The sequence below is a fragment of the Corvus cornix genome, chromosome 11, assembly GCF_000738735.6.
Source record: "Corvus cornix cornix isolate S_Up_H32 chromosome 11, ASM73873v5, whole genome shotgun sequence".
In the NCBI taxonomy this organism is placed as follows: domain Eukaryota; kingdom Metazoa; phylum Chordata; class Aves; order Passeriformes; family Corvidae; genus Corvus; species Corvus cornix.
Genome location: NC_046341.1, coordinates 2132036 through 2158255, shown reverse-complemented (window position 1 = coordinate 2158255; position 26220 = coordinate 2132036). Strand labels below are relative to the sequence as shown.

The 26220-nt window shown below is 46.4% G+C and overlaps 1 protein-coding gene across 1 annotated transcript in view; it reads right to left on the bottom strand.

The window, feature by feature from the left end:
• The window catches only part of ZCCHC14 (zinc finger CCHC-type containing 14), a 50426-nt gene extending 29924 nt beyond the window's left edge, over nucleotides 1–20502 (bottom strand). Inside the window, exons 1-3 of the mRNA XM_010403616.3 lie at nucleotides 20482–20502; nucleotides 19047–20150; nucleotides 6010–6133 (exon numbers count right to left, since the gene is read on the bottom strand). Of these exons, the coding sequence (XP_010401918.3) occupies nucleotides 6010–6133; nucleotides 19047–20150; nucleotides 20482–20502 (1249 nt within the window). The remainder of the gene's footprint in view (nucleotides 1–6009; nucleotides 6134–19046; nucleotides 20151–20481) is intronic.
• Nucleotides 20503–26220: the final 5718 nt, after the last annotated feature.

The following is a 26220-nucleotide window of genomic DNA, read 5'->3' as shown; positions in this document are numbered from 1 at the left end:
CAAGACTGAAGTTAGAGAACAATCAGCAGCTTCAGGATAAGGCCCTCAGGTAAACACATCATACCCATTATTTTAGGGGAATATGTGATCAAGACATATGGTGTAGACACAACTAAAACTGCTCGGAGGAAATGAAAGAATCCTCTGTGATACGAACTCCAAAAGAGCCACGTAACACACAGAGCATCACTTTCCACTGCAGCTCTTGGCCAAGGGGTGACCTGGGAGTCCTCCCTGTGGAGCACAAAGGGAAGGAATCGGGGCCATGGATTCCAAACCTCAGGCAGAAGCATTTTCAGATTGGCACAGAAAGGTTGTGACAGGTATTGCATGAGCAGACAGCCAGGAGACAACTTCCCACCCAGTTAGAGGAGTGTCCATGCTCCCTCCCCTCCCTTTCTATCCTATTCAGCCACCCCAGATCACTCCTGACAAGGCTCATTACCGGGAAAAGGAGGCAATGAGGGTGACAAAGAAATGCTGACTCCAACCTCGAGAGAGGATAAAAGTTAACTTATTAACAGTTGACAACATCAGTTTGCCAGAGCCCAAGTGCAGCCCCAGGAGCGAGGAGCTCCACTCCCAGCTCTACAACAGCCCAAGGATGGGCCACTCACCCTGGCTTTGGGGACATAAAATGGGCTTCTGTAAGCAGAGGACAACTAAACTATCAATAAAAACTTGAGGTGAAATGCAACATTTCTGAATTTTTTTTAAACCCTAAACTTGAGTACTGTCTTTATTGCAAAATCAAACCTCCAACCTGAACTGACCTCCCAGCTCCAGATTGAGCAATGTGATTTATCCATCATCAAGAAATTCCTTAACATACAATAATCTTCTAGCACAGGGGAAAATATGCAACATCAAAACATGTTTTTTGGAGCACACTAATCCTCGGCTTTGACTTCTAGAATTCACTCTAAATACTTGATACTCCTCAGACAACTCATGTGGCAGAGACAGAAGGTCAGGAACGTGGTGCCTGGTGTGTGATCTCAACCTACACTGCTCAAGTTTAGAAGCAGAGCTCTCCCTTCAGAGGCAAAATGAACAAGGACATACACAAACAGCTGAAAAATTATATACAGTTGGGAGAGGGCGATTTTTCCTGAAGGATTATCATAGCCTAAATATTTCTTTAAGCCCTACCCTACCAGTAGTTGACCCAATATTGTTTGAGATGATGTAGTTACTTAAAAATAGAATAATCCAGCTCCATGACTGATGCAGAACAAGGCACTCTAATGTCTGGACCTGAACAAAACTGATTTCAGAGCTTTTTATTTCCTCCCCCTGTGTTTTCTGCCTGCCTTCAGCAGACTGAACAACTGGTGTCAAACATTTCAAGAGGAAAAGGCTGTCGATCGCCATTAGACTGCGAGAGCTCCTGCAGCCTGGTTTCTTATGGAAAAAGAATGAGTCAAGGAAGTGGGAGACAAAAAAAGGTGCAAGACCGTACAAACACATTTTGCCAAGGAAAACAGAGCGGCAAAAATAGTGGCGAGAAGTTCTGGAAGGCTGACATCACACATTTCTGCTAACTATTGTCATGAAATAACTCAGACACCAACGTTTGCTGCACGTGCCAACCACCACAACCCACCTCCAACTCATCCCACCTGGGCTCAACAGGAATGCTGCAAACAGGGCTGTATTTACATCCTAATACTGATTGAGAATTAAATCAATACATTCCCGAGATGCATTTAGAGCTCGTTTTGCTTCATGTCCACAGACTTTTATCCAGTCATGTGCTATTCCATGTATTTATCTGAGCCTGGGACGCATCAAGGCTTTGCAGGACCTTGTGTGTGGACTCAGAGTATCCCTTCAATTAAGCAATTGGTTTTCCTGTGCTCAGCAGAGCTAAATGGGGACGAGATTGTAGAATCAAGCCTCCTGCCCCCATTTTCCATCTCAAAGCTTTACTCCTCACTCTCCAGCAGCAGCTTGTGCCTATCCTTAGATCCCGTGTTGCAAGAATTATGATTCAGCTTCACTCTATAAGGATCAGATTTCAACAGTTGCCTCATTTGAAATCAGGCTGGCGTGGAGACAATTTGGAGGGTTTTGTGTGGCAACAGCGGAAAGGCAAGATAAATATACAGGAAACACAAGAATAGGAGAGTTTCTGTCACTTTGCAGAAAATGAGACTTGTTCAGTCGAGGAAATCATTGGCCAGGCTGCTCTGGGGAGGGACATGGGAAGTGCCACCTGCAAAGGGTCAGAGCAGGGATGAGCAACTTCAAAACCCCAACAAAGAGCCTCCAGTGCAGAAAACTTCACCCAGAGGCTGTGACCAATGAGGATTTTACTCAGCCCCGAGAGCTGTGACAGGATGAAGCCTGCAGAGTCTCTGTACTGGGATGTTTGTAACTTATGTTGTCTTTATTATAAAGATTCTTTTGTTCTGCACTTCAACATCTGGTCTAATGCACTTCATTCCTCTGTGCTTTTGGAAAATATGCTGTGGTCACTGACCATGTTTAATACATTGCTAAAATATGTCACATGCAGAGAGCAGGACTTGCCTCCAGTGCTATCCACCTAATGGCCAAATCCTTGGAACCTTACAGTAGAAGAGTAATTAACGACATCTCTGGAGCATGGAAAATTCCTATTGCTTTTTTGAACAAATAAAAATAAGCTGATTTTTTCATTCAGCTGTGATAACCGTAACTACTCTCTTTTGGGAATTACCCCAACTCTACAACTACAGGCTTGTTAAAAATTAGCTCTGTGCATGGGGCTTCCCATGGGTCACATAGCTCCTCCTGAACTTTGGAATAAAAATGGAATTTCCTGAATTTTTCTTTGCTACCAGCAGAGGATTGCCTGCAAAACAAAATAGTGAAAAGCAATTTTAACTCGTGACTTTTTTCTTAACCACCTTCCTACTGGGAATGGCTCGGGAGACAAAAAATGCCCAACCTTTATTTGAATTTATTTTGTTCAAGTGGTGTTAAAACCATTATTAAAACCTGACTACATTGTAGGAACAGTGGGAAGAGGGACAGAAAGCAACATATCCCTCCTGGAATTTTAATTATATGTAATTCAAGAATCTGTGTTTATCTCTGTTCTGCTTGACCAGTGAGATCTGTCAGTGCCTCAAAACCTGTGAACAAGCCTGCCTGCAGCTTCCAGCACAGCAACAGCCAGGTCCTGAGAACAGGGAAAGCCTCCACTTCCCAAAGTTACCTCCAGTTAAAACAATTCCACGTATGTGAAAACGGCTTTGAACAGCCCTAAATCTCTGATCAAAATAGGAATAAAAAGCACATTTTACACTGCATGTTACAGTTGCTGGTTTTCATGAGAGCTCCACATCCTTCTCTCAGAACCCATCTGTATTTTTTTTTTCCCCAACTTGCATAGGGCAAATTTTTAAACTTTATTTTACAAAAGAAAAGCCCAGATAGAGCACAGATCCCCAAAATGTTTATGTGTCAGCAGGTACAGGAGCTTCCCAGTGCCACAACTTTTACTTTGCAGCAACGTCCACCTGGTTTATCCCATTTTACCACTGATATGTACACAGGGACAAAGGGGTTTAGCCTGGAGAAACAGCATGAAAAAATGGAGGAATTTTGATAAAAAACCAAGAGTTTGCTGGTCACTACTCTCAATAACTTGGGTATTGCAGCATGGATCCAGCACCTGGGCTAGTGGAAGGTGTCCCTGCCCATGGAATCAGACAATCTTTAAGGTCCTTTCCAATCCAAATCATTCCATAATTTCTGATTTAATGCCTGACAGTGCTCCTACAGCGAGCTGGGCCTCTGGGGTAAAAGCAAAGGTTTGTGCACTTCTCAGGCTGACACTCCTGTTATAAATTCATTTCCTGAGGCAGCACAATTCTGGTGAAATTATTCCCAGGTATTTGACAAGTCTCTGCATGAAGCTGTACGAACATTCCCAGCTACCACTTCCAAGTGCACACACACTGCCACTGAGAGGATGCAGCAAAATGCTCCTCTCTTCCCGCCTCTTTCCCATGTACAAACTCAAATATTTGATGCCAAAAGTGGTGGATTAAGGAAAACACAGTCACTGAGAGCTTTCAGGTCCAAGCTACTACAACCCCCAGCCACTGTTCAGCTGTGGAGAGGAAGTTAAATACTGACATTTCTCCACATCAGGATTAAAACATTCCCTGGGTCAATACAAACTGTCTCTAATCCAGCTAAGCACAACAAATACTGCACCTTTCTCATTTTTCTTTTCTTTCTCATGTTTCAGCTAGAGTCTTTTTTAACTGAGACACTTCCAGCTCAAGGGCTTTGCCAGGAGAGGAATGATGACCTTGGGCAGCTCATTACTTCTGGGGAAAAATCCTGTCCTGTCAAGCTGTCTGAAACCAGTCTCACTAAAAAATAACAACATGAAAATCAAGCATCCCATGCTTTCATGACAATTTTATGTGCTCCAGGTTAACAAGTTAGTGGGTCCTGCTAGATTAAGAACTGTGTTTGCTATGAAAATGAGGAATATAAGTCAGTAACACTGGATTCAGGCTGGCAAATAATCCTAAATTGCACTCCAAGCTGAAGAAACAGAACTCCCAGGCAGATCATCAAATATCAAGGAGAATTCAACACTGCTGGTGAAGCAGAAAGCAGAGTATCAGTATTTGTTCCACACCCCCTTTTCCCAACTATCTCTGAGGCAGTCTGTAAATTAAACTGAACACGAGGCAGGTATTCTATAAGAGAAAAACAGATCAGAGGAAAACCTAATTAATTTTCACAGCGCACCATGACTAATCTTAGCATATATGGTACTGGAATAGCAATCACTGAGTACAAATGAAAACAGTGTTGAACCCTGTCCTATTTTTAATCAGATGAAAGCCACAAACCCAGCCATGCTTCTGCTTAGTGCTGCGTTTTCTTCCACCCTGATGGTTTTTACAGCTGGAGAAATGGCTACTTCCAGCATTACTGTGCTGTAAAAAATTACTGCTCCTTACACGTCTGGGATTACAGCGGAGTGTGTCACAGAAAAGGAGGGCTGGTGGAGGCAAGTCAACATTTCTTGGGACCTTTAACCCTTTCTGAGCTGTATCAGATCTTCTGAGTGAAGATGTGCTTTGAAATTCTTCAATTTCTGTGGTATCAAACTGTATTTGCAAAGTTCTGTAGGAAGCCAGTGGCAGAGAACAGAACTCAGAAGACAAGTTCCAAATTAAAAAATTTAGATGGTGCATGACAATATTTTTAGTGATATTTGAAGGCAACATATGAGGGCAGATATTTCCCCTGATTAATTCTGCCCTACAAGGCTCACAAAAGTTGCTCTGCACAAAGAGCAGCTCCCAGTTCAAAGACTTTCCTCATTTACCAGTGGGTTTTTTAATGCATTAAATAAAAATACTGTTAGTCACATTTAACCCAGACATTTTCATATTTGCAATCAGAGCCTGGAGTGTGGAAATGGAATAATTAACCCTGATTTGCTAAGCCCAGTTTTTAGCCAGGTCAGCATGCAATATAGCATTACAAAAACCAGATTTATTTTGCAACAGAGAAAGGTGCAAGATCTCTCTCCTATCTTCCACTTCTCTTCCCTCAGTTTCTCACTTTGGAAAGCAAGAGGAAGGTGGAAGTGGCAATCAAACTGTTGAAATGTCTTTTCCCTTGGAGCAACACTCAACACCGCATGCTTTATCCAAGAAATAACCTGGGGAGTGGTGGAACGTCCAAGATACTCACTCTTGGAGAATATTTCATGAGAGCTAAGCTGGTATTTCAAAAGAAGGTGTTTCAAAGCACCTTCGTGCTTATTTCCCAATGGAAACAAGCAGGATACTCCTCTCTTGCTGGCCATTTCCCCCTGACACACTCATACTTCCTACAAATCCTTCTGGGACTTCCTTTGCTCAACCCAACCCAGAAGTAAAGCAGCAAAATTCCAGCCTCCAATCCCAGTGAAAATAAAGCTGAGTGCCACCAAGGATCTCAGTTGGTTCCCCACTGGAAGCAGGCATGAGGAAAAGGACACACCTTTGGAGTGTTTCCCCGAAGGCCTCTTGGGTAATGACTCCTCCATGGAATGTGTGGATGTATGGAGCACATTTTCCAAACTGTTGCTGACACTGTTGATGGGGGTCTCGGACCTTGGAGAGACCTGGAAAGAAAAGTACAAAAATCCATTAAAATAAATGGAGGGAATACACAAACATCACACCTTCTCTGCAGTGAGGGATCCTCTGGGAAGGCAGTCAGGACAAGTTGGCTTCCTTTAAAACTGAGGGTGTTACTCCTGATATTCCCCAAGTAACAGTTCAGGGAAGTGGTTTCAGTCAGCAGCTATTCACAAACTGAGATTATCTTGGCTAATCTAAAAAGCTACTTAACAGCATAATTCTTTTTTAAACAATAGTCACCCAGCAGTCAATTGGAGAGAGATTGCAAGACCTTTAACCTCTGCACACCACAGATTTTAACTTTTCAACAAGAAAACTGGGGAAAAGGGCTCTTGGAAAATTTTAATGTTACATCACTGTGCTGGGTTTGGGTGGGGTAGAGTTAATTTTCTTCATAGTAGCTGGTGTGAGGCTGGTTTGGATTTGTGCTGGAAGCTGTGGATAACTCAGGGATGTTTTGGTTACTGCTGAGCTGGGCTTACACAGCCAAGGCTTTTTTGGGTCCTCACTCCACTCCACCAGCACAGAGGCTGGGGGGGCACAAGGATTTGGGATGGGACACAGGCAGCCAGCTGAGCACAGCTGATCCAAGAGATATTCCAGGCCCGTGGCATCATGCTCAGTATGGAAAGCTGGGGGAAGAAGGAAGCAGGAGCCATTTGGTAACCCCAGTACTCTTCCCAAATCACCACGACCCGTGAGGGAGCCCTGCTCTCCTGGGATGGCCAAACCCTGCCCATCCACAGGAAATGGGGAATCAATTCCTTTGCTTTCCTTGCATGTGGGACTTTTGTTTTCCCTATTAAATTGTCTTGCTTTTAACCCAGGAGTGTCCTCACTTTTACTCTTCCCACTCTCTCCCCATCCTGATGCCAGGGGAGCAGGAAGTGGCTCCATGGGGCTCCATTACCTCTCCAGGGATGAGACTCAAGGCATTCCCAAATATTTCCACACAGATTGCAATGAAAAATTCTTAGCAAAACCCTGATTTTCTTGTCTTTGCCATTTAATAACCTGTTATGATCATATTTCAATGGAAACTCCTATACTAACAGTGCCCAAGCAGAAGGTTTCAGCATCAAAACAAAAAAAGGTTTAAGAACCTTGAAGAGGAAAAGATGCATTAAAGAAGAAGTTCAGACCAACAAAAACACCCCTAGTAACTACTCAGAGTAACTGTGTGACTTGAAATTCAATTGTTACATCTGGAATCAACCTGAAATGCTGGTAGGGAGAGCTGTAATTAGAATTTCACATGGATTTTAGCCTGGCGCAAATCATAGGAGAAAATGTGCATCTTGCCATAACAAAATTAGTTCTCCTTCACTCAGGGTAACTCAATACCAGCAGCTCCAGGTCCCTGTAAGGGAAAAGGCTCCCTCAGACGCTGCTAACTTGACACAGTGCCCTGAGTTGGGACAATTTCTGCAGCAAACAATACTTTGCACGCCCTCCCATTCCATGTTGCCGTCAGTCAGCACACACAATGCAGGTCAGAAATAGCACAGCCCCACTCCATACAATTACCTATTGTAAGCTCCATTTTAAGACTGACATTTATAGATTTATACACACTTTAAGGCAGCAGAACAAGTGAAAGGCTCTGTATAGTTGACATCCATTAAAAAAGCTTCTATGTGTAAAGAAATCAATCCAGAATGGCAGATGGATGTCAAGAGAAAGAAGGGTTACAGGCAGCTGCTTTCCTTTTCAGCACTACTTCTTGATAAAAAAAATAAAGTTTATTTTATATATATAAATGCAGAAGTATTATATTTATCTAATTATATACTATTTCTTCAGCACAGCTTCCCTCCAATAACAGAACTTAACACCAAGCTTTCCCTTAGACCAACCATTAAACTCCAAGCTCAGTGGGAGGGTGGGGAAGAGTTTAAATTTCCTTGCCAAAGTCAGTCTTTAGCAGAGCTTATCTCACACAGCCTCTCTCCTGGAGCTCATTAAACTCTCCCTCCAGCCCAGGGCTGCTGGGAGGAAGTTCCAGAGGGCTGAGCACCATCCTCCTGGCAAAGGGACAGTGCAGAGGAGCAAGCTGGGAAAGGAGCTCAGGCAGGGCTGCGTTATCCTGGACAACCAGGTTCCAAATATTCGGAACAATCAGAAATACAAACACTCAGAATGCTTCAAACTGAGTAAGAGCAGCCACACAGCTCCAGAAAAATCTCTGAACAAGCAGTTTGTTACAATTTATTGCCTCTTATCTTGTATTCCCTCCTCTCCACTCTCCTTACAACAAGCATCGCGTGCAGCTTATAATTTGCATTTTGTTTATACATAACCTCCATTTTTTTCCATAAAGATTTAATTTTCCTAGACTCAGTAAGGATTAATTTAGCCCATATGTCTTGCCTGCCTGAGCTCATACTATCTGATCCCGTCGCACATCAAAGCAGTTCCAAATTGGCCTAGAAAAATCACAAAGCTCTGATTAGTTCCAAATGGAGCACTTTGTTAGGGAGCTGAATGGTGTTAGAACCACTGAATCCCACTGCTTAAAGCTTCCATTCCAAATTTTGAAACAATTTTTTCCACTGACTTAAACATCACGATAGTGCAACGGCTTGGATTTGTTTAGGGAAAGTGAAATAATGAAAAGTGGTTTGCAAATCAAAGTTTTAGTTCCAAAATAGTAACAGCATTTTTTTTTATCCTTCTTTCTTTTTTTGTTTTTTTTTTAAACTTGAGGCCAAGCCAAACAGAGGAACAATAACCCATCAGCTCAGAACTGCAGGAGATATTGCTCTGGGAGGGTTGGGAGAAACACTGGAAAAAGCTTTACAGGAAGGACCTGTCCAAATTCAGCTGTAGAAACTCAGCATCAGGTAAATTCAGGAAGGAATGGTTTCCAGATATATCTGAACACTCCTGTATTCCCCAGTTTGGGCTCAGCACAAACAACTACTCAGGAGAAACTGGATTTGGAATAAAGAACAAGGCATTCCAGGGAGATAAGGATTTGGAGAAGCAGAGAGCAAATCGCTTTGGACCTTTTAGGAGCTGTAACATCTCTGAGAAAGCCAAGATGCCATTAAGGAATAAACATCTGCAGCTCAAGAACTGTTCAAGGCTTGTTTTCTGAGGCAGTAACAGGCCACAGTGAAGATGGATAAGTTGGCATCACAGGAACCAGGAATGTTCAGGCCATACATCATAACAAACCACAGGAATGACATTTTATAAATGCAGAAAAAAACTCCATGAATCATTCAAGGTCTAAGAAGAAACAGCATCAGACCTTTGAATAAAAGGCTTTGGATTTTTCTACAGAAATTATTTGAGAACATCAGCAGAAACAGTCCATGAAGAGCAATCAAAACCAGCAGCAAGCCCAGTGTTAAATATTCTCCACTGTGCCTGATTTTACCCCCAGCATAGCATTTCCTGGAGGGCCAGGGAGAAGGAAAACTCTCTGATGCACCTCTCCATAGCTTCACTGCATTGTTCAGAATTCCTTTCACACACCAGTGGCCTGCACGCTTCTTCAATGCCTCTAAAACCTGCAACTGGGTGCAGAAAAGATTCTCAAAACTATTTTTACTCCACTCTAATGTTGCATCTTTGATTGGAGCAAGCTGGTCTACAGGAAGGTGTTGGGGGGTTGGAATGAGATGAGCTTTAAGGTCTCTCCCAACCTTGATGATCCTGTGATCTTTTGATCTGCTCCCTCCATAGCAAAGCATCTGGCTCCCAGATGGACTTCTGATTTTCCAGATGCAAACACTGCTGTCTTCTGCATTTCAAGTTAAAGCCAGAATTGAAAATAACAAAGAAAATTGATCACTGCTTAGTGACTGAGGCTCAGAGTGAATTCTTCTCTGCCTCATTCTCTGTTGCAATGATGACAGGATCAAAATTGGTACCAGCTACTGAAAAGTGGATCCTTCCCAACACAGATTATTCAGAAGGATCACTAAATGCTGCCCTCCAGTCCTCCACCCCCAGGAGTTACCAGGAAGAGAAACAATTGCTTTGACCCAGGGGTTGTTGACAAACATGCCAAGGGAACAGAATTCATTGCCAGAATTCTACCATTATCCCATTTTTCCCATTTTCACCTGCCATCATCCAAACCCAACTTTCTTCCCCCCAGAGTGAAGTGATTTCCTTTCCAGCACCAGAGAGGTCCTAACAGGCTCAGATCTTCTTGGGACAGCAAAAGCAGCTCTAGAAAGCTCTCCCAAGCCCTCAATCCATCAAAAAGCACACAGCAAAATAAGCCCAGGTACTTCCCACATGTGGTGCTGCTCTTGCAGCCACTGCTGCCTGAAGTGGCTCTGTCCCAGACAGTGGGAGCCACTGTGGAAAATGGTCAATCTGGGAAGCTGGGTAACTGTTGGCTTTGCTAACATTTAATACAGCAAAGTCTTTCATAAAAATAACAGGACTGATAGGAGTCAAACTTAATGTGGTCAGAGTTTTACCAAAACAGCAATTATCTGTTCCTTTGAAAAATAAACAGAGCACAGAAAATACATGGTTTAATAGCAAAGTATTTGCTGACTTAGTTTGAAGTGGAGCCAAAAATACTAAAAAAAAAAAAAAAAAAAAAAAAAAAAAAAAAAAAAAATCAACGCAGCCACTACCCAAAGCACCATGGACACATGGAACAATGACACAGGATCTGAGGGAACAAAATATGGATTTTTATACCTAGTCAGGTAAGAAATGTAAATAATGTATTACACAGGAAAACAAACAATATATAGGAGCAAAGAGTGAGTTAAGTGAGGTCCTGGAACTCCAAGCCACACATTCTCCCCCTGATCACACAGGAAAAGTTGTCCATGTTTTCAGCAATGGCCAATGATAAATTGAGAGTCCCACAGAGAAATGCTTCTGTCCATCATACTGGCTTTGGAATTCTCCTTTTAAAAAGGTGGTTTAGCCATAAACTGCCCTCCAGGAGCAGGTAACATGTATAAGTGAGCTCAGGAATGGGAACAGTGAATCCAGGGGGTAAAAACCACTCAGCTCCTGTCCTGGCAGGTTCATATTACTGAGTATTAACAGCAGCTTACTTGAGGTTAACACCAAGGTCTTTAACATGGTGCAATCCTGTTGGCAACAATGCTCCAGGAGAAGTTTGATGGCAAGGATATGGCCCCTGCAAGCTCAGGCAGAGAAGCTGCTGATTCCCATCAAAGGGGCAAACTCAGGTTTTTAAATAATTTTAATAAAAATGCCTTGCTAACACTCAGCTGTCAGTCTGACACCACATGATATTATTGATCAGGCTAAGTCCAAGCCAGACACAAGAGCAACCAGTGCAGGGATCTGGAATTCCAAATCCACTGAGACAACCCCAGGAAGAGCAGGACTGAGCAAACATCTTCCTCTTGGTAGTAACAAGTCATCAGTCTGCCCAGCTGCTTGTGAAACCACCGCCTCAGGCACCAGTCCTGCATTTACTCACATATCCAAACACCTGACTGTTCTCCCACCAGAAGAAGAAAATTCCAACCTTCTCCTTTGGAAAATTCAGGCTCTTCCATGAGGACGTTTAAGAAGTGCTCACAAACAGCCCCTCACTCTCCACATACCCAGTAAAGTGCTCATCACTTAAATTTACACACATTCAGTTGCTTTGTTGGACGTGGATGCAACTGGAAGTGTTTGGTTTGTGCTAGAAATTCAGGCGGTTCCAACAGCCTGAAAAAGCTGTAAGAGCCAGGTGCCTCCATGTTTCAACAGCTACAAAATCCACCTATTCTCCTAGAGAAGGAAAACAAAGGGTGAAGAGGCAATTCACAGGGAAATGGGATAATGGATAATAGATCAGATGGTTTTGTCCTGGGAGACTCTCTGGAATGAAATGAGGCATGTGGTACTTAAACACTACGGGACAATCACGCACCTGCTCCAAGGCTCCTTATGAATTCAGGAGAACAGATGGACCAAAATAAGTCTGGGTTGGATTTTATAGACTAATTTCCACTAAAAACCCTTTGCTTAAAGAATTGTGAACACTGGTGGTAATAATAGGAACATAAATGTACCATAGAATTACTGAACTCATCAAATCTGAATTTTACAAACCAATCATTCAAAGCACCTCAAAATCAAAACAAATCCCTGCTTATAACCAGACCTTGGAACAGACACTGCTGCTCCACATCCCAGCGCTGATGTGCAAATGTGACCCTGTTTCTTCCCGATGCCACTAAAAGCTAACCACCCCTCTCTTCTGCAACAACTGACAAAAAAATTATCTGACAGGTCACAAATCCACTGAATTCTATTTCTCCCTCCTTCCCCTTCTCAATATTCACTTAAGTAATGGCTTGAGTGTAATAAAACTACTCAGAATCATGGAAGCACAGAGTCATTAAGGTTGGAAAGGACCTCTGAGACACCAAGTCCAACCATGATCACCACCAAACCATATCCCCAGGTGTCACATCCACACGTTTTTTGAGCACTTCCACAGATGGTGACTCCACTACTTCCCGGGGCAGCCCATTCCAATGCCTGAGCACCCTTTCCATGAAGAATTTTTTCCCAATATCCAGCCTAAACCTCCCCAGGAGCAGCCTGAGGCCGTTCCCTCTCCTCCTGTCCCTGTTCCCTGGGAGCAGAGCCCGACCCCCCCCGGCTGCCCCCTCCTGTCAGGGACTTGTGCAGAGCCACAAGGTCCCCCCTGAGCCTCCTTTGCTCCAGGCTGAGCCCCTTCCCAGCTCCCTCAGCCTCTCCTCGTGCTCCAGCCCCTTCCCAGCTCCCTTCCCTTCCCTGGACACACTCCAGGCTCTCAACGTCCTTCTTTCTTCCACTTATGGTGATAAAAGAAGACGTGTATCGGAGAAGAATTCATAAAACACGTGACAAGCGTTCACTTTCACTCTTTATCATCAGGAATTGGGAGGTCTGTAATTCAAATTAAGATCTTGCTCTTCAGTAACTGATCTGATTATTTCTGGATCACTTCAGCTATTCACAAAACCCCTGAAGCCCTGTATTGGTCTGAACACCTGTTAATAGGTTTATCCCTTCCAATTCTGATTATTGGATAATTATCCCAATGGAATCAATGGAAAAATTCGGGTTCAGCATGAGGCAATAGCAAGGAATTTAGAAGTTAGCTATTAGAAACCCCACGCAAAGAAACACAGATCTGAACCATATCAACATCCTTTTGCTCGAATTAATGCCCATTTCAAACGTCAGGAGGGAACAGCTTCAGTTCAACTGGCTCCAATTCTTTTGCCAAAGACTGAAGTCAAATTTGAGTGGAAGCGTGACAATGGCTCTCGTTTCCACCGACAAATTAGATCCAGCATTTCTATAATAAAATTCTGTGGGCTCTGAGAAATCTTATGTATGTTCTTGGGACCATATTTGCTTTCTTTAGGGATTAAAAGCACTCCAGTGCAAGTAAATGGACAGTGGAGTATTTGAATATTGAAGATGACAGAAGAAGCCGAGCTCTGCCCTGCCAGGAAGAGGCAGGGCTGTATCTACTGTCACTGAAGGTGACAGGATCTCAGTTTTAGCAACTCAAACATTACAAACCCACTCAACCAAATGGTTGAACACTTCCAAACAAGGCTGCTGTTCAGCACCTTTGAAGTCAGCCCCTGGAATGCCTGTGAGGTGTGGTTAACTGCTGCTGGCTCTGCCTCTCCACCCAGGATCTGCTGCAGGATCTCCTCCAGCTCGTGCACTGATTCCATTAAGACAGTTTGGATCTGGTACAGTCCAAAACATCCAACACCTTCCAACAGAAATCTTTAGTCCACAAGAATGAGGCCCACTTCAGTGTTGCTTCACTGACGACAACTAACAGTTACGAGGTAATTAGTAGAAAAAAGAGTGAATTAAAAGAGTGAAGTGGAATGCACTCTTAAAACAAAAACTTCATTCAGCCCATGAAAAAATAAATGGGAAAACAGTTCATGGAAAAAAAATCATCATTATTAGCTCAACACACATTTTTTTGGCTGCTCTGTCCCTGATGTTTGGACGCACAGTGCATTTCTCAGGCAAACTCGTTTAGGTTCCTAAATTCAAGGTCAGCACAGAACATATGATTAGGCAAAGTGAATTTGGTGCTAATTAATATTGTTACTACCCAAGACCATTGTCTTCTAAGGATTCCTTTATATGTAAAGCTCATTTCTGAAAATATTACAGGTTTGAGACTGAACCATTTCAAATTTCGAACAAAACCACGAGTAAGAAAAGAGCCAGAAGTGGAAGCCTCACATTTTTTAAGTGGAATATCAAGAGGTATGTGCAATCCATGTTTCCTGGAGTACCCAAAATTCTTACAGGATGTGCAAAAGACACGCAGGGCTTGGCAATGTCACCAGCTGGAAGCTACAAGACCTATCCCTACAGCTCCTGAAGTTGGATTCATATGGTTTGGAAAGTGAGAACATTCTGAGATAGCAACTCCTGGTATCAGTGAGTAAACACCTCTAATCCCAGCCAGCAACTGCTCTTAACATGGTCATCTGCTAAATCCACCCGTAAAGAGGCTAAAAATTAAGTTTGTCACGATTTATTCTATCCCTATAAAGCTTAAAAAAAAAAAAAAAGCCATAAAGGCAGCTGACATAGATCACTTAATAGCTGCATTGGTTTCTCTGTGAGGGCTTGAGGACTCAGTCTCAACCCAGCAAGTGATGGTTCTTTATAACTCATCACTCCATTGGTGAAATAAAAATATCAGAATATTTCTCAATGGAGTTATGTCCATTCATGCTCCTGAGACAAACAGTGCAGACAGGTGAAGGTGTTTGAAATGGATCCCTCAGGGCAACTCCACAGCTCCCAATATACAGCCTTGAGTTATTTAGAAGTTTCAGAGGAGCCTATGGAATTAGCATGAGTGAAAAATAGCACCTTATGCTATACACTTGAAATAGCCATTGATGCAGTATTTGGAAGCTGACTGGGCAAGAACCCTCCTTCCCATTCACAAGATTCCAACCCGAAACAGCCGCATAACCACAGTGTCACTGCCCCTGATTTCCCTTCAGCTGCAAACAAACTGCACTCAGGGTGACTATTTCTGACCCTGCCTCTGCAGCTGAACCCACAACCAGATCAGAATCATCATCACAGAATTATGGAATGGTTTGGGTTGGGAGGGACCTTAAAACTCATCTCATTCCAGCCGCTGCTGTGGTTGCTCCAAGCCCCATCCAGCCTGGCCTTGGACACTTCCAGGGATCCAGGGGCAGCCACAGCCTCTCTGGGCAACCTGTGCCAGGGCCTGCCCACCCTCACAGGGAACAATTCCTTCCTAATATCTGATCTAAACCGATGGCTCATCACCCTGACTGCACTGAAGGGCTCTTGTCACAGCAGAGCAGGTGCTGAGTACCCAAAGCATTCTCTTATTTCCCTGGTTTTACAGCACGATCTCAATGAGGAGAGGAAACAACTCCAGGAAACCGAGTGAGAGATTCACGAATAACTTCCCTAGTTCTGAAGTTCTGTCCTCAGAGTTACTGCCAGTAGAGCTCTTGAGAGGAAGAGTCCATGCAGAGATTCATATTATGATGTCCAGTATCCATGCAGCTCACAGAATCCAAGCTCACATTTGTGTTTCCACCTGCCATCCACTCCAGCAGAGAATCACAGCATCACTGAGGTTGGAAAAGACCTCCAAGGTCACTGAGTCCAACCTGTGCCCCATCCCCACCTTGTCCCCAGCCCAGAGCACTCAGTGCCACTCCAGTCCTTTCTTGGGCACCTCCAGGGATGGGCACTCCAAACCTCCCTGGGCACTTCCAAGGCCTGAGCTCCCTTTCCATGGGGAAATTCCTGCTGCTGTCCACCCTGAGCCTCCCCTGGCCCAGCCTGAGGCCGTTCCCTCTCCTCCTGTCCCTGTTCCCTGGGAGCAGAGCCCGACCCCCCCGGCTGCCCCCTCCTGTCAGGGACTTGTGCAGAGCCAGAAGGCACAGGGGGGATTGCTGGGATGTCCTGGGCAGGACCAGGAGCTGGATTCAATGATCTTTGTGGGTCCCTTCCAATTCAGGATATTCCATGATTCCATCCTCACTGAGTCCAAGGCAATTTAGAGAGGGCAGCATTTTCCCTCCTTAGGGCAAGGAAACCATGTTCACTTTATACCATCAGGTAGAAACCATGAATCTAATAATTACTGACCTACTTAAAGCCAGCCACAGCCACTTTTTCCTTCAAACTTAAGATTCAGATAAGGCAAGAAGCATCTCAAAAAGCACAAAAAAATATATGGGCAGCTGTTTTATGCCTCCTCACAGTCAGCAACTGCAGGCAGTAAAAAGAAACAGCAAGAAGCAGTTTGCATCACTGACCACCTTCAGCTGTGCTCACCTACCCCAAAGCAACTTGAGGAATCATGAAATATTGACAGTAAATTTGTATCAACTGTTCAGTCTCTTCACTGTTAAACAATTCGATTTTGAGATATTTCACTGTAAAATATGAGAGAGGAGATGGAAAAAGGATTGCAGGTCTCTGGAAAAGGTTATAGTGAGTATCAGGTTGGGGCATATTTTAATAGGACTGGCTAAGCAGAAGCAGCACATTCCCATTTGTTTCTGCAAAGAGAACAAAGAGCACTGCTCAGATTTCTGTTGCATCTCCCTGACTAAACAAGTTATCCATAAATCAGAATTGTAACAGTAGAGCAGGTATAGTTACACAAGAGTTACACCCTACTCCCACCCTCACAAGAGGAAAGCTGTAAGGTAACTCAGCCAGTTCACAAACAGCTCCCTGTTTGCAACCTATCTCACATCCACACCGTCCCAGCTTCCCAAAGTTCTTCAGGACCTCAGATGGTGACCAGTTCCTTAAGACTGGGCTCAGAGAGGTGTGTATTGAGACCTGAACATCAGAAACTCCCATTTTTTAACATCCAGCTTCCAGCACCAGCTCAGCATGGCTCACGCTGGACTAAAGCAACAGGAGCCATAAGAAAGTGCTGGCACCAGGGAGTGAATTCTCCAGTTCCAAGGAGGAAAACCAGCAGCCCAGAGCACTCACTTTCTCTCCACATCCACATTGCTTTTTCTAGGTGACGTTACAGCACAAGGATTGTCACAACATCACTTGGTAACACCACAAGATCTAAGGCCTTCGTGCTGGAATTTATTTGTGCATATTTAAACAGGGCTGAATGGAGAAAGACATTGTATTTTCCACTTGCTTCATCCAAGTCCTGGTTTAAGCCAACTGCTTACTCTAAAAGTAGCAGAATTACCCAGTCAAGGACAACAAAAAAAATAATCTGAAGGAAATCTGCATCACTTCAAACAAAATGCACATTCAGAGACTGTGAAGGCAAAGTCACCTTTGTGTTCCCTCTCACTACTCTGTACTTAGCAACCAGGATTCTTCAACACAGATTTCTATAAAAATGTGCTTTTTAAAGAGACAACCCTTCAGTGAGCTCACAAGAAAAGACAAATCAAGCGACCATCCTGGCTGCCTTATTTCTGGCAGGAAAAATGGCAGGATGGATTCTCCGTCCATCTTAGATTGACATAAATAGTGCCGGAGTTTTTCAGCTCCATAAATCCTGCAGCTCGGAAAGAAGACTCTCAAAAACCTTCCTGCCTGCCTGATTTTATCTTTCTTTTTTTGGCTGGCATTATTTTGGGGGAACTTGTATGTGATTTACACTGTTTCCTTTCCAACCCAGGGTGGCTGCATTATTTGAATAAGGGAAGCTGCAAGCAAAGTATCTGAAAAGAAGCTTTTTTCTGCTGTTAATTAAACCCTTCTACATCCTGTGTGAAATATTCTTTCCAGCTACATTTTATCCACATGAAGGTTTCAGCTGAATTAAGAGGCTTGCCTATACCTTGTTCTTTCCCCTTACTACAGGAGGTTAGGAACAGGCACAAGACAGGAAGGGAAGAATAAGAAAAAGATGAAGTTTAACACATCTCAATTTTACAAAGCAGAGGTGTTTAAAGAAACATGAATTTGGAAGGAAATTTGTATGCAGAAGAAGACTGTGCACAGATTTCTGTCTCAGTCTGGAATTCAACGCTCAACTTAGTGAAATCTCTACTGAGCCCTCAGAAACAGCTTTATTTAGGATATTGCTCCAATACAGGGGTTTTCACAGCTTTTAGGTATTCCCCACCTATCCCAAGAGCAGAGTAACACATTATCCACTCATCCTCAAAGGCTGCAGCCTGTTAACTTCTCACAAGCATCCACTAAGCTGGTGCTTAGTTTGAACTTTCAAGCGGGTTAAAATCAGGCAGAAAGACAGTCGGACTCCCTAATTTGTAGCAGGCTGAGAGCAATTAAGCAGTCACATATCTACTTACTGCACATCTTAAAACGTTCCTGTCTGGCCTAACTGCTGGCAATTGAATGAAAGAACAGCGAGTTAATGACGGTGAACCCCGACACCAGGATCAATACCCGAGAGATGCAGAGTGACAGAAAACGACAACATTTCTTTCAGCTTAACACCAGCAACTCCGAATGTTTGCCATCACATCCGTCTAAACAAAACCCAGGCTCACCAAGATGCTTTGCCACTGGACAGCTACTCCTCCTTTCCAACTTTTTCCAGGGGAACTTTCAAACAGATGCTCTTATCTAGAGATACATTTGTTTCCCTTCCTAAATCACTGCTTCTCCATGCAGCTGGCAGGACTGTTCCCCCCAGCTTTGAGAAGCAATCAGGGAAGGCTTATATTGCTGCTGTTGATCTGCTTGTGAACCCCTTCTCATTTAAATGTCACAAGCTCGTAAGAACTCCATCCATCCCCTCGCTCTGCCCTCAGCTGACCATCCCCATCATCAACCAACTGCCAGCCTCTGAAGCTGCCATTTATCGCCGTGCTAAAGCACGGTTTCAAATGAGAGCGGAAGACACAGCCCAGTGCCATTCCAGCGTGGAAAAAGCAGGATACCCACCTTATGGCAGCCAGGATAGGTTGCCATGGTGTTGAGTGTAGAGGTGCTGGGATTCTTGCTGGTGCTGGCCATGAGACTCTGGATCTGGGTGAGCTCCTGCCTCAGCACCTGCTTCTGGTGGAAGCTGAACGCCGGGTGGTTGGATGCCATGGTGAAGAGCAACAGGAACTCATCCCCCGTGCGGCCCTCGTTGAGCTGCAGCCCGTAGTTGTTGATAACCGAGTCGATGTGGGTGAGGGTGCGGAACAGGACCCCGGCGGCCTCCCGGTGGGCAGAGCCGAGCAGGGCGAGGGACACCAGGAGTTTGCTGCGCACCACCTCGTCCGTCAGGTTGGTGAGGCTGCCCAGGTCGGCGGGGTTGTTGGCCTTGATCTCGGAGTCGCGCAGGGAGTGATAATCCTTGCGGGCCAGGTCCTCCAGGCAGGCGCCCAGGAAGCGCAGCTCCAGCGGGATGCACAGGTCCAGGAGGCCGCACAGGAACTCCACGCGCTGCGGGGAGGGCAGCTCGGAGAACCAGCGGTACACGCCGTCCCGCTGCAGCCGCGGGCACCCGCTTCTCCACCATGGTGCCCCGCGCCGAGCACGCCCCGGCCGGGGCTCGCACACCCGGCCTGGGGCAGCCCCGGGCGGGCAGGGCCGGGCCGGGCCCCGCTGAGGGCGGCGCAGGCCCGAGCGCTGAGGCGCGGCCTGGCCGCGGGTCCCCGCCCGCCGGCGGCCCCGAGGAGGCCGCTGCGCTCCCGTTCCTCCCTCACGGGGCGGCTCCTCCGTCCCTCCGGCGGGCGCCCGGTGCCTCCATCCCTCGGCCCCGCCGGGGCCGCCCCGCCGCCGCGACCGCGGGAAATAATCCCTCCCGGGCGGAGGGGCACGGAGCGGCGCGCACACCCCGCCGGCCGCTGCGCGCAGGCGGAGGGATCCCGCGGTGAGGAGGCTCGGCCGCGAGCGGAGCGGGAGGAACAGGGAGCGACGGGCGCCTTCGCTCCCGGCCTGACCCCGCGGCGGGACACGCCCCCCGCAGCGCTGATTGGCCGAGCCGCCCGCCCGCTGATAGCGATTGGCTGCGACCGCGCTTGTCCCCGCCCCCTCCCGCGCGCTCGGGAGCGGGGTCTCGGGGGCTTGTCAATCGTCCCGGTTTAGCCCCGCCCTTGGCGCTGATTGGTCGGAGGGGCCCTTAAATAGGGGAGGGCGGGCACAGCTCCCTTTTGTGTGTGGTCGCCCGCGGGTGCGGAGGGGTTGCGGCTGTGGCCGCCTCTGCCCCGGGGGTCTCTGAGGGGCGGTGACCCCTCTCAGGGCAGAGCCGTGCCTTGCCCTGCTCCAGCTGACCTGTCAGAGTTGACGGGTTTGGGCCTGGGGTTCCTGTCCTCCCCGCAGGGTTATTCTTGCAGGCTGGAGAGGAGCCTCGAGGTGCATCCTGCCATCCCAAATCGTGTGTAAGCACCTTCTTCCTTCTCTCCTTCATGGCCGGTGTATTTGCAGTGTGTCCCCTGACTCCGAGTGCTGCCCGTGCTCTTTGCTGACTCCCCCGGGGGCAGTAGGTGCCTTTTCCCTGCCTTTTCAGTCTAAACGCCTCATTCCAGACACGAGGAGCCTTATGGAGTAGAAAAGGGAATGCCTACAATGCTTTCCTTCCTCAGCCGTTGTTTTAGGATGACAAAGAGCCTCAGGGATGCAGCCTGAGCTGCTGCTGGGCGGTGATGCCAAAACCCCCATAACGCTTTTGGCAGAGGTGCTTCCCTGAGCCACCACCAGCCCAACCCGCAGTCAACGCCAGTTTGGCACCTGACTCCAGATTGTCTTTAAATACAGTGTGGAAACAAAAGAGACGCTAAAGACCTCTCAAAAAGATCATTTTTTCGCCCCCCACATTCCCACTCTCCATTCTAAACCGGGATTCTGGCTGGCAGCGACGTAGCAATGCACATTTTCTAGCAGAGTTGTCGGCTGCAGATCTGCCTGCGGATTGCACGGACGGCATCAGGCGGCCAAGAGGTGGACGCACAATTTCTGTTTTTCATGGTGTTTTTTCCACGGGACTCGGCTGCTTGGCTGTGGTAGCCCAGTAGCCAGACTGCACATCAGCTGGATGAATGACACAGGTGAAGATCTTTAAGTGGGACAAGCCAGGAATAACATTTTTAAATGCAGCCCCAGGCAGGCAGCGAATTAGTCCAGGCTTGGTTTTTATATGATGGTAATCTCAGAAGATGGACCGTGTGTTTTATTTTCACAAGTGCAATGTTGCTGTGCCGTAGATTAACAAAAGACTCAACATTGATGTTTTTAAACGCAGAATTGCATTTTATCTCGAGTTGATCTTTATGGGATGTGCAGATGCCCAAATGTGGGCTGTCACATGAGTTGTGTGACCACTTATGTCGGTATCACAGAAGAGAAAAGGTCTCATTCCTCTGGGTGATGCTTTGTTGGAAATCTCATTATACACCTTGCTGAGACGAACTGCTGCACCACAAACATTCCAAATGCTGGTAGTTTATCCTTTTTTATTTCCCTGTGGAATATCGCGGGCCATCGACTGCATTTATTGGAGTCCCACTGAAATGCAGGAGTCAGCAGGCAGAGGACACAGACGGGGGCTGCATAATGTCACACATTGTAAAGAGACACAGCCCTGCTTCTGTTGCAGACTCCTGCTGAGAGAGGGTCCTTGACAATCCCGCAGCCTCTCTGTGTCCTTTCCTTGCAGTGATCCGTCACGGAGTGCTTCCATATGTGCTTCCTTTTCCTGTCGTGCCCAGCCTTGTCCATGGGAGGAAGGGATGTGTGGAAAACAGAGGAAGTGCTCTCAGTCCCTTAGGAAAGGTCTGCATTGAGTTCTAGCACGGGCCAGGCTGTTGGCATGGGCACAATGAGTTCTTTGGTGGCCTTTCTGCTTATATTGATGTCTTTATCCATCCTGAAAGCACATCCTTTATCCACTAATCCATCCTGAAAGCACCACGCTGTGCTCAAAGTCGGGTTTCTGTAGCAAGGTGAAGAAGGTTGAAACTTTCTGCTTGGGAACCAGATCTAAGCCTGAGTTTAAATAAAAGTTTGAATGAGAATTTTGTTTCAAAAGAGTGATTCTGTGGTTTACAGCCAGAAGTTTTTTGTCTTTTATGCCGGACAGCAAAACAAACCCTAACCTGAAGTGTATTACATGAACTGGGAGCCTTTTCTCTGATTAGAAGTGGCTTTGGGTGAAGCCTGAGGGAACCAAAAGGGGCATGACATATAATTCTGTCACCAAGAATTCCTGGCTATCCAGGGGCAGAGCCAGGAATCACCTTCAGGGAGATAAATCAACTGTGTAAGAGCTCATGTTACCACTTGTCCAGGCAGTGGGTTGGGAGTGAAGGTCGTTCTGGGGTGCCTGTGCAGCCTTGTTCCTCCTGCAAGCACAGGACACCAAACTCCTCATTTCACCCCCAGATCATCCCATGTCCTGCCTGTTCTCCCTGAAAACTCTCTTGGTGCATGCTTGAAACAACTGGGAAAGATTCTGTGCCGGAGTAATCAGTAAAAAACAACTAATTTTCCTCTTTTTGTATTTTCAGAGCATGCAGAGCATGTTACTGCATGTTGCAGGCAGCTGAGGACTGAGAGAGGCTCCAGTCCTTCAACACCTCAGTTTTACCTGCTGTTGTAAGGGTCCGAATTCTCCTGCTTGGATTTCCTCAATCCTGTTAAACCAAGGAGCTTGGCTGAAGTGCTTCTTTCCCTTCAAGCAGCACCTCAAAGCCACTGTAGCCAAATCCACCCAGATAAATCCTTCCTGGGAGTTTGACTCCACATGATACAGAACGGCCAAAAGCCTATAAAAATTAACTGAAATAATTCAGTGTGAGGTGGGGAACTGAGTCCAGTGTGAAAGGAGATCGTTCACTCCTGTGTCCATCCACAGAGACAATGGAAATAAGAATCTCTACCATGGAAAAGGAGGAGATTTGTTTGGGAGGCTGCTGGATAAAAGACCAGTTGAGTTACCCACATCCATCAAGTGCCCAATGCTCCCAGCCCACAGAACTCCTCCACAGGGACCTTCTCAGAGCTTTTTCCCATCACATTTAGGAGCCTTTAGGAGGCTGTTCAACACTTGCAAAAACTTCTGCCCATTTAATGACGTTTGACATTTTAAACCTCCTAAATGTGGCTTAAACCTTAGCACTTCTGCCAGAAATCCAGCCTGGAAATCCCAGATCTTCTACCAAAATGACTTGCAAAGCCAGGGATGAACCCACTGCTGTCTCGGGTATGAGTCAGCTGTGATGGGCAGACTTCCCCCGGGTGGGTTCCATGCCAAACCAGCTTTCCCTCTTTTTTGGGATGGAATGCTTTCCCAGGATGATCTGAGCTGAAAGCCCACTCTGTACATGGATGAACATAAAAGCTGACAGACCAATTTTGGGTTGTTTAGAGTGCGATCTCTGTGCCCTTCACCAGGAGCTGCTGGCTCCTTTGGAGATACTCAGCGCTACCTCCTTGCTCTATCCCACCTCTCCCAAATTTCCCGACGCTGATCATCCCCTTCCTCTCCCTTTATCCCCTTCCTGGCTGCCTTGTTCCAAACCTTCCTCCTCATTGCCGTTCTGCCCTGCCTGACGCCCAGCTCTCCCAACCCACACCGAAATCCTTTCACCCTGCGGCTCCACGCCAAACCCCTCCCTGTCCTTTCCTGCCGGGATGCAGTGAGTGGCAGCAGCTGGAGCCTTGCGTGTCTCCACTCCGATCCACGGAAGGGGAAGATAAATATTGCCCTTGCACGTTCTCCCAACTACTTCTGTGCACACGGGTTATTTCCTGTCGGCTTTCACGCAGATGCTGGAATCGGAGCTCTCGGGCTTGAAAAAACAAACAAATCCCGGCTTTGAAGCTCAGAGAAAAATACCACGTGGGCTTTGGGAAGAGGGGGGAAAAAAACCCCAGACCCCAAACCAGAAAGCGGCCAGATGCCGGGTCTGCAGCATCCCTTGGGGTTTGATTTTCAAGGATTAAGCCGGGTTTGGTTTGGGCAGGGTGGGGAAGGTGTCCTTGCTGTGGCAGCAGCAGGAGCGGGATGGATTGAAGGCTGCCAGCGATGAGCGTGTGCCTGCGAGTGTCGCTGCCCTCTGCCGATGGACCCCGACACGCACAGAAGGCTCTGTAAATACGGATTTTCCAGAGGTTTTTTTCCAGCTGGAGGCATAAGAGACTGGCTCTCCTCTCCCTCAGCGAAGATCCCCCCTCAATCACGCCCTGCCTCGTCTGTCACCTTTTAAAATTCAAAGCGTGAGCAGCCCTGAACATCCCTTGCCCCGTGTGTCCCCCGTGTCCCTTCCAGCAGTGCTGGCACATTCCTCTGGGACAGCCAGGATGCCCTTCTGGCTTTTTCACGTCCTTCAGCGTGACAATCCACAGTGCCTGGCTGCCAAAAACATTTCCTAGCTCCCTTCCCTCGCTCCGTGTATCTGTCTCAGGAACTGCTGCGAAAGAAACATATTTGGGTTTCTCTGTCTTTCCCTGCCGGTGCTTGGGCCTGTCCCAGCCTCTCCTGGCTGGAAGGACAGGGATGCCTCAGCCTGGCCCCCCTGCCCCATCACAGGGCAGCTATTTCCTTTGCATTCCTGTTTGGAATAGTTCCTTACTTAAATCTTACCCCAGCAAAGTCACATTTTGGGTGACTTTACCAAATTAGGGATGGGCAGCAACCTAGCATGGAGTTGTCCTCTGTGATCCACAGGCGGATTCCAGCCCCCATCCATTACACAATGTTAATTTACTCCTTGTTAAAGCCAAAACACTTCAGAGCTGGAAAGAAAAATCTGGAAGTATTTACTTGATCATTCCAGTGACATTCCTTGGGGTGTTTTCACATCATATCTCTTCTCTCGCTGCTTGGGTCAGTATTCCAATAACCAGCTAGATCCATCTAAAATGCTGGAGGAGAAAGGACGAGGAAGAAAAGGAAAGTGCCCAAGGATGTCCTGAATATGGATGTAAAGTTCAGTGTTTCTTTGCAACATTTGAAATTCTTGCTGCACTTGGTTGTAGAAAATCAGCTTGGGCAAGAATGAAACAATGGTTTGGGTTGGAAAGGAGTTAAAGCTCATCCCATTCCAACCCACTGTCCCAGGTTGCTCAAACGTGGCCTGGGACACTGCCAGGGATCCAGGGGCAGCCACAGCTTCTCTGGGCACCCTGTGCCAGGGCCTGCCCACCCTCACAGGGAACAATTCCTTCCCAGTATCCCATCTCTCCCTGCCCTCTGGCAGTGGGAAGCCATTCCCCCATCCTGTCATTCCATGTCCCTGTCCAAAGTTCCCCTTGGAGCCCCTTTAGGCACTGGGAGGGGTTCTAAGGTCTCCCTGGAGCCTTCTCCTCTCCAGGCTGAGCAGCCCCAGCTCTCCCAGCCCACCTTTAGAGAGCTGATGTCCCCAGTCCCACCTGCAGGTCCCACACTTAAACACTTCTGTGCAAATTCCCAATATTTACATGTTGGGATGCACGCTGGGGATGATTTCCTGAAGAAACCCACAAATAGCTTCTGAATGACGACCAAAATGAGAAAATTGGGATTGGTTCACGGGCAAGTCATGAATAGAAAAAGAGATGAAATTAGCTGAATGAACTGTTCATTATGCATTATTCAGCCAGCTGTACTAATTAGTGCCTTAAGGACTGTTCCTGTTCCCACTGCAGCCAACTCTAAAACTCCTTTTGATTTCAGTGGGAGCAGGACAGAGCCCTCAGAGAATGGGCCTGGTGCCTGCTCCCTCTGCAATGCCTCATGTTTTCTTTTCCTTTTACTATTTCTTACTGATTCCAATTCTTTGTGCCTTCTATTAAAACAGCTTCCGAAATGTCCTGCGTGCTGCTCAGTTAATCACAGGGACAGAAATGTTCCACCAGTCCCACGGCGTGTCCTGTGCCCGATGTGTTCTCTGAAGGGAAAGGTTTTTCATGTCTCCTTTTGCTTTGCTTTTATCCAGAGGAAGAGCGAAGCTTGAAAACCCTTTGGAAAACACAATCCATCCAGAAATGTCACTAGGCCAGGAGGTGCTGGAATTATATATTTGCACTCTGAGCCCAGCAATTGCAGCTGGGCATTTTTTTTTTTTTTTTTTTTTCCCCTGTATATGGATAGTGTTTGTGCTGGTTCTTTCCCACCAGAAATTCCTACAGCTCCGAGTGTGGTAATATT